General features: G+C 54.7%; 3 protein-coding genes across 3 annotated transcripts; 2 read left to right on the top strand and 1 right to left on the bottom strand.

The window, feature by feature from the left end:
* Positions 1-220: 220 nt before the first annotated feature.
* On the top strand, positions 221-3,390 carry CENATAC (centrosomal AT-AC splicing factor). The gene is made up of 9 exons (XM_027737702.2): positions 221-525; positions 615-780; positions 885-947; positions 1,111-1,175; positions 1,328-1,433; positions 1,783-1,813; positions 2,205-2,288; positions 2,502-2,634; positions 3,093-3,390. The coding sequence occupies exons 1-9, from the start codon at positions 236-238 to the stop codon at positions 3,133-3,135; spliced, it is 981 nt and encodes a 326-aa protein (XP_027593503.1). The 5' UTR covers positions 221-235; the 3' UTR covers positions 3,136-3,390.
* Positions 3,391-3,706: 316 nt separating this feature from the next.
* RPS25 (ribosomal protein S25) lies at positions 3,707-5,680 on the bottom strand. The gene is made up of 5 exons (XM_027737706.2): positions 5,535-5,680; positions 5,281-5,376; positions 4,698-4,881; positions 4,203-4,301; positions 3,707-3,789 (listed from the first exon to the last, which is right to left on the bottom strand). Exons 1-4 carry the CDS (start codon positions 5,535-5,537, stop codon positions 4,207-4,209), a joined length of 378 nt encoding a protein of 125 aa, XP_027593507.1. The 5' UTR covers positions 5,538-5,680; the 3' UTR covers positions 3,707-3,789; positions 4,203-4,206.
* Positions 5,640-7,437, top strand: TRAPPC4 (trafficking protein particle complex 4). Its single transcript, XM_027737703.2, has 5 exons — positions 5,640-5,838; positions 5,950-6,124; positions 6,205-6,308; positions 6,403-6,529; positions 6,953-7,437. The coding sequence occupies exons 1-5, from the start codon at positions 5,664-5,666 to the stop codon at positions 7,029-7,031; spliced, it is 660 nt and encodes a 219-aa protein (XP_027593504.1). The 5' UTR covers positions 5,640-5,663; the 3' UTR covers positions 7,032-7,437.
* Positions 7,438-7,495: the final 58 nt, after the last annotated feature.

The following is a 7,495-nucleotide window of genomic DNA, read 5'->3' as shown; positions in this document are numbered from 1 at the left end:
CTCTTCTCCAGGTCGAACAACCCCAGCTCCCTCAACTGCTCCTCGTAGGACTTGCATTCCAGACCCTTCACCAGCTTCGCTGCCCCTCTCTGGACATGAGATACAGGTCGCAGAGATACGGGCGGCTGCCAGCGCGGTGTGCAGGGCCCGCAGCGCTGGATGGCAGCACTGAGGCGGCTCCGCTGCGCTCCGAGGGCCGGCTCTGCCGCCGCGCCTGCGCCCGCGGCTCCGCGCCATGGCCGTGCACTACTGCGGGCTGTGCCGCCGCACGGCCTTCACGGGCCGCCGGCACCGCTACAGCGCGGGGCACCGCCGTCGCCTGCGGGACGCGCTGGTCCGGCTGCAGGAGGCGGCGGCGGCGGCGCGGGCGGCGGCGGCCGATGTGGGCTCTGCCGTGCGGCCCTACGACCCGGCGGAGCACGACGGGCGCGTCTGGTGCCCGTGTTGCGGGCGCGGCGTGCGGCGGGACGGGCGGCGCGGGGGGCTGGCGCTGCCGCAGGCCGGGCTGCTGCGGCATCTGGCCGGGTGCGTGGGCAGGGACCGGGCGGGTTGGCGCTGCCGCAGGCCGGGCTGCTGCGGCACGGCCGGCGCTGACGGTGTCCCGGTTCGCGCAGGCCCGAGCACCGGCGGGAGACGGCGCGGTTCTGGCGGGAGAACCGGGCGGAGGCGGCGCTGCGGGAGCGGTGCCTGGTGCCGACCGAGGAGTACGAGCAGTTCGCGCGGGCGCTGGAGCGGGCGCTGGCCGAGCACCAGCAGCGGGAGGAGGAGCGGATCCGCCAGGTACCGCCTGCCGCCCCCGCAGCGACCCCGGTCCGGCCCCCGCAGCGACCCCGGTCCGGCCCCCGCCGCGACCCGGCCCCGCCTCACCCGCGCTATCCCCGCAGATGGCGGCCGACATCCGGGAGGCCGAGCGCCGGCAGCGGGAGACGGTGCAGGCGGCGCTCCAGGTCGGTGAGCTGTATCCTGCCCTGGCTGCGCCCCGGCGGGGACCGGGCATCGCACTGCGTGCCCTTACTGGAACCGGGTGCGCTCGGGAGGGGCTGGGGGCAGCCGGGTGGGGGCTTTGCTCAGTACCAGAAATACTGTTCTTTTTTCCTGAATCGCACTCAGCTTCAAACAGAGGCAGAACGTTGTGCAGGACCTTCTGTCTGCAGCCCCCCCGCAGGACCTGAACGGTGAGCACTGCTTCCCTTAGGCTGACGTGTTCCTACTCAAAGCACCCGATGAGGCCGCTGCAGCTGCCAGAGTTGACGCTGTTGTCACCAGGATCTTATAATCCTTGGCAAATTCTTGCCTACACTACAGTAAGCACTGGCCTCTATTCCAGGGACACCTCTCACGATGCAGAGCAGCCCGGCCTGAGCGGGACGCAGACAGGACCTGACTTATCCTGGATGGAAGCAGGACAGGCTCTGACCTTCATTGGCCACCAGGTAAGGGTGACTGGCTAACAAGCATGACTTCAGTTTAACTGCAGCTCTCCTACAGCATGTGTCACAAAGCAAAACAAGGAGTGCAGTCCCTGTCATGGAAAAAACAGCTTTGTGGATTTGGGCAGGCAGCTAGTCCAGTTTCAGTTATCCACTCTTAACTTTCATTAAGTAAATGTTCACTAATATGCCCTGAAAAAAACAAATGCTCCTAAAAGAAAGTAGAGAACAGCTTCCCTCTGTCTTTCTGTAACAGAATGTGTTTCTGGAAGGGAAGGCACACAATACCCTTCTGTTCAAAGATACTCTTAAACATCAGATTCTCATTAGCATTTTATGTTTCTTTTAACAGGAAACAGAAGGAAAAGGAAATGTCCACACAGGTAATCGCACCTGCATCACAACTCACTGGGTTGCTACCTCTTGGCTTGCATATTTAACAGGGATAACTTAAAGCAGTTTTGAAGCAGTTGCAGCATAACCAGGAGGTGCTCACTCTCCTGGCAATATTTGACATACTAGAGGAGAAAACACTTCTGTGTTATGAAAATTCTGTTAGTACTGCTGCTGTGGGAAGTGTAAGATTTAGGGTGTGATCTGCTGTGGCCTTAACTGAGGAAACCAGCTCCTTTTTCTTACAACACCCAGACTTGACTTTTCCTTTGCCACTTGCTTGGTAGGGTGAGCAGAGGGATGGGGGAAGAAGGGATGCTTTTCCCTGTCTCAGTTGAGGATAACTTCAGTGGCTAAATAAGTGTTCCCTGTGACTTCTAGGAGCAAAACCTCCATGGCTAACAGAAGAAGAGGATGGAACCAAACAAGAGATTGGACCTTCCTATGAGGAATTTCTCAGACAAAGTGAGCAGCTTGCACACCCTTCAGTTAACCTTACAGTCACTTTACCAAACTAGAGAACTAAAAGCAATTTGACTGAAAAACTTTTGCTGAACAAAACATTTGAGGCTTTGAGCAACCTGGTCTAGAGAAAGGTGTCCCTATCCATGCCACATGATCATCCAGTTCCCTTCCAACCCAAACCACTCTACAATTCTATGATTTATTTTTTTTCAGAGGAGAAGCAGAAGCTGAAAAAGCTCCCAGCGGAACGTGTTGGTGCCAACTTTGACCATACCTCTCAGACAAGCGACAGCTGGCTTCCTTCCTTCGGGCGGGTTTGGAATCACGGCAGGAGGTGGCAATCCAGGTGAGCTTCAGGGCAACACAGGTAGATGCCAAGTGGAGGGTTTGTGGTTTCTGTCCATGCAAGCTACTCCTGGAGCAGGCTCTGTGGTAGCAGCAAGCATAAGATGTCTAGTCGCTTGAGTTACGTCAGGCAGTGTCACTCTTGCCCTGAAGCAGCAAAGGGGTGGCTTGCAAGGTGAAGCATGGTCATGGCTGTAGAGGCTGCACACATGAAGGCACCTGCCTCATTTTGCTTGGCTCACCTTTCAGACCCAGGTACTGTTCCACTGGCAACTTTTAATGTGCTAGAACTGTGTCAGCTACTTGGAGAGCCTGCTACTGCCCACTGACATAATAAAAATACTGAGTGAACTCCCATGCTAAAACACTGTGCACAGCACTGTCTTACTTGTTTGAGGCAGTGTTCATTCTCTCTCTCTCTAAAGGCTACTGCAATCTGACTTCTATGCTCTCTTTCAGGCACCAGTTTAGAACTGAATCAGGGGAAAAGAAGAAAAGGTGATCAGATGAAAAACACCAAAGATGCAGCTTTGTTGTGGAAAGCTGGACTGTAGGTAGCTGTGCTTGGTCCCCTGAAGGCAAGGTGACCTCAGTACTGTTACATGTCCTGCCAGTAAGGACAGGCTACTGCAGATGCTGTATCTTCATTATCAGAAAGCCTGTTTTATACAAGTGCTGCCAGTGGCCTACGCTGACATGGAGCATGACATCCCATTAACGAATTTTTTGAGAAATAAAAGTGTTTTTTTAAAATGTCCCTGTGTTTGTAGACCAACTGAAACTCATTTCAAATGCAGGGTTTGCTCTGCAGGCAACTAATGCCAGGTGCCAGATGTTTTCATTCCAATTTATATTGCTTTCCTTAATTCTAACATTCTTTGTTTCACGTGGTTTAATACAATTGGCTGCTGTAGGTGATGCAAAAGTTCCTTCCCTTTTTGCAATATAAAAGCACGTTCACAGTACACTTGTAACTGTGTGTAAAGGCAAAAACTGGCTGGCAGAGGACGACAGCCATGACTAGTACCAGAATCCACTATTAATAATGCATCAGTAACGAAACATACACATTCTTGGAAAAGCAAGAAAAATTATATCAGTAATTTTATTACGTGCATCTACATATGACCCCTCGTTGATAAGGTCACTGGAGAACCTGCAAAGCAAGAAGTCCCAAATCAGAAAACCAGGTCAAAGCAGGGGAGCACAATGCAAACAGTCTGACAGCTTTGTTCCAGCAGGAACACTTGGCCATGGTGCCCTGCAATAGCAGGGAGGACACGTATCCTCTGCCCTGCAGCTCACATTCCCTCATCTGATGGGCACAGGGACAGAATCACCAGTTGCTCTTTAATTCTGGAGAACCGATGTTTCCAGTAACGCCCCCCAGAATGTCACTCAGAATGCAAACAATATACTCTCGAGTGTCTGGAAGAACAGCCCCCCCCAACCACGCAAGAGCTGCCCCCTACACAGCACGTAGCCATCTGCTAGCTCGGACAGCACAACCCAGCTCTGTCTGCTAGCTCTGATAGCACGACTCAGCTCCTCCTCAGTGCCCAGCCTCACCTCCCTATGCATCCTCCCCTGCAGCAGGCGCATCTCCACCTTTCGTGTTTCGGGTGTAGATCACTTGGGCGCGGTGCTTGGAAACCAGTTTGATCAAACCTACGAAAAAGAAGGAAATTATGTGAGCATGCATATACTGACACATGCCAAGGACATTGTGCTCCCTCCTAGAGAGGCAGTACAACGTGCAAGATGAAAAACCAGAGTGTAGCAGCTTATACGAGGCTTTCATTCTGATCTGGCAGCAGTTACGTCACAGCCTCTCCTTCTGGGAGCACTTTCTTAGTACAGCAATGCCACTGCATGCAGCAGAACTGCTGCTCCATACTTTGGAGCACTTCTGAAACACAAGCTAAGGCAGTGGCTCCCCAAAACCATGTCAATTTGCACATGGAGCAGTTCAGATGCTGCAGGAAACCTGCTAAATGAGCAAGGAAAAGAAAATAGCCGAGTCTGCAGAAGCAGCTTTCTGTTTTTCCAGTTTTGAGTGTTCACCTTTGCTGAGCAGCTCCTGGAGGGCAGCCCGAGCCAAGGAGCCTCGAATCTTGAGCCTCTCTGAGACAACTGCAGGTGTGATGAGCTTGTAGTTGGGCACTTCTTTGCACAGTTTGTCGTAAGTGGCCTTGTCAAAGAGGACAAGGTTGTTCAACTTGTCTCTGACTTTCCCCTTAGACCACTTCTACTTGAAAAGAGAAAGAGAACAATGCCCCATAAGCCATCTTCTAAACAACAACAAAAGATCGAGTTTAAGGATGCCCCAATAACTGCACCATCAAATGTTTCCATATCATATTAAACTACTAATGAGATGCACAAAATGGCCTTTATAAACGAAATGCTTTTTAAACGAAAATGTTGCAAATAATACCTACAGTATCTGCAAATAAAAGGACTACAGCCTTCTGCTACTCGGTTTTAACACCGTTATGTCCAACTTGTTGGCAGATGAAGAAACTGCTCCTCTAACAACACGATGCCCCCGTCCGGCCATCACCCGCGCTCAAGGCCCGGCCACGCCGCCCGCGGCAGGCTCGCGGCCCCGCCCGCTCCCCGAGCCCTCGGCCCCGCCGGCTCCCACCTTCTTCTTGGCTTTGCCGCCGGACTTATTGACCGGGTCCTTGTCCTTCTTGGCGGACTTGCCCGCGTCCTTCTTCTTCTTGTCGTCTTTGGGCGGCTGCGAGGAGGGGAGAAGGGTGGGGGGTGAGCGGCGGGGCGCGGGGCCGCCCCCCGAGAAGCCCCGCACGGGTTCCCGCCCTGCTCAGGGAGCCGCCGGCGCCGCTCGAGGGGTCCCGGCCCGTCCCACCGCCCGCGCCCCGGCCCGGCCCGGCTCACCATGGTGGGGGCACGGCTGCTCCGCAAGATGTCGGCGAGAAAGGAAGGCCCCGGCGTGCGGCGTGGGCGGGCCCCGGGCGGGCCGCGCGTCACTGCCGGGGCGGGCGGAGCCACTGCCGGGGCAGGGCCATGGCGATCTTCAGCGTCTACGTGGTGAACAAGGCGGGCGGCCTTATCTACCAGCTGGACCACTACGCGCCCCGCGCCGACACCGAGAAGACGTTCAGCTTCCCGCTCGACCTCGTCCTACGCCCGCACGACGAGCGCGTCGTCGTCGCCTTCGGGCAGCGCGACGGCATCCGCGGTGCGGCGGGCGGGGAGGGCCGGCCAGGCCGGGCTGAGTGAGTGAGCGAGTGAGTGACAGATTGACTGAGTGACTGACAGACTGACCGATGCCGCCGCGCTGTCCCCGCAGTGGGTCACGCCGTACTCGCCATCAACGGCGCCGAGGTCAACGGGCGCTTCACGGCGGACGGGAAGGACGTGCTGGAGTTCCTGGGCAACCCCGCCAACTACCCGGTGTCCATCCGCTTCGGCCGCCACCGCCTCTCCTCCAACGAGAAGCTCATGCTGGCCTCCATGTTCCACTCGTGAGTCAGGATGGGCCGTGAGGGGACGAGGATGCCACGGGCAGGGGTGGTGAGGGGCGCTGAAGGTCCTGTGCCCACAGGCTGTTCGCCATCGGATCGCAGCTGTCCCCCGAGGTTGGGAGCTCCGGGATCGAGATGCTCGAGACTGACACCTTCAAACTGCACTGCTTCCAGACGCTGACAGGTACAGTCCGGCCCCAGGCACCCAGCACCACTCTGCTGTGCCAGGGCTGTCACTGTGCTCGGCCTTCCTTATGTTCCTGGCATTATGGCTCTAGGGATCAAATTCATGGTTCTTGCTGACCCGAGACAGACGGGGATAGATGCTCTTCTCCGCAAAATCTATGAGATTTACTCTGACTTCGCTTTGAAGAATCCTTTCTACTCCCTGGAGATGCCAATCAGGTAAGGAAAAGCCCACTTTTAGTAACCCATCTGCAACCCCTCATTGCTTTCTGCCTGGGCAGTAGCAAATGCAGACAGCCCTTAAGTGAAGTAGCAAAGCAGACCCAAAGGCTGAGGGAAGGGGAAGCCACAGCACACTGCTGCAGGGACAGGACGCTGACCTGAGCTCTTTCTGGCGTTGTTCTGCTGGGGAAGTGGGAGGTACACTTCCTTGGCACTCACCCCGCTGTCCTAACTTAACACTCAGGCCTATAGAAAGAGCTTTAATCTTAATTAAGGACCAAGCCAAAGCTCAGCAACAGTGAGTTGTGTCACAACTTCCCAGATCTCTCCTTGAAGGATGCAGAGCCAAAGGATCTGGAGATCTTATCTTAGCTTGGTCCATAGGTAAAGTCATCCCTTTTGCTTTTCTGACTGTTTCAGGTGTGAGTTGTTTGATCAGAACTTGAAACTTGCCCTGGAGGTGGCAGAGAAAGCTGGACCTTTCGGACCTGGATCGTAGAGAAAGCCTTGCCTGTTGCTCAGACTCCTTTCTCTTGAAGAGTGGGGCCTCTCTCTTCCCTGGCTGGCCTCTCACAGAGCTCTCCCCTCCACAGCAGAGACTGCACATCCCCAAAACATGCTTCATTATCTCCCAGGATACCATTTTATCACCTTTGTTGTGAAACTTACCTTAAACAGATTTCTTAGCACTGTTTACATTGGGCCACAGGGCCTTATTCTGCTGTTGCAGCTCCACTGCACTCGGATGAAGGAGGATGCTGGTCCATGGCCTTACCAAACTCAGTGGTTTTCTTTCCTGTCATAATTGTACATATGTATTTTTCCTGTATAGCTCTAACTTATGGTCTGGCAGAGAGTTTCTATACAGAAGTAATAAGTGTTCATTAAAGAGGTGGGTGAATGGCTGTTTGCTTTCTGTTGGCGGGTACATTTGTGCCAGTGGCACCTCAAGAGGATAAATGA

Source organism: Pipra filicauda, unplaced genomic scaffold, assembly GCF_003945595.2.
Source record: "Pipra filicauda isolate LSUMZ 115617 unplaced genomic scaffold, ASM394559v2 scaffold437_size563383_pilon, whole genome shotgun sequence".
Lineage (NCBI taxonomy): Eukaryota > Metazoa > Chordata > Aves > Passeriformes > Pipridae > Pipra > Pipra filicauda.
This window is presented reverse-complemented; position numbering and strand designations above follow the sequence as displayed.

Excerpts from the sequence above, each read along its gene's own strand:
- TRAPPC4 (XM_027737703.2), top strand. The coding sequence starts at position 5,664 with ATGGCGATCTTCAGCGTCTACGTGGTGAACAAGGCGGGCGGCCTTATC. Across the intron at positions 5,839-5,949 it reads GCAGCGCGACGGCATCCGCG|TGGGTCACGCCGTACTCGCC; the intron begins GTGCGGCGGGCG and ends CTGTCCCCGCAG. Across the intron at positions 6,125-6,204 it reads CTGGCCTCCATGTTCCACTC|GCTGTTCGCCATCGGATCGC; the intron begins GTGAGTCAGGAT and ends CTGTGCCCACAG.
- RPS25 (XM_027737706.2), bottom strand. Across the intron at positions 4,882-5,280 it reads GCGGCAAAGCCAAGAAGAAG|AAGTGGTCTAAGGGGAAAGT; the intron begins GTGGGAGCCGGC and ends CTTTTCAAGTAG. Across the intron at positions 4,302-4,697 it reads CCAGGAGCTGCTCAGCAAAG|GTTTGATCAAACTGGTTTCC; the intron begins GTGAACACTCAA and ends TCTTTTTCGTAG.
- CENATAC (XM_027737702.2), top strand. The coding sequence starts at position 236 with ATGGCCGTGCACTACTGCGGGCTGTGCCGCCGCACGGCCTTCACGGGC. Across the intron at positions 526-614 it reads CTGCTGCGGCATCTGGCCGG|GCCCGAGCACCGGCGGGAGA; the intron begins GTGCGTGGGCAG and ends CGGTTCGCGCAG. Across the intron at positions 781-884 it reads AGGAGGAGCGGATCCGCCAG|ATGGCGGCCGACATCCGGGA; the intron begins GTACCGCCTGCC and ends CTATCCCCGCAG.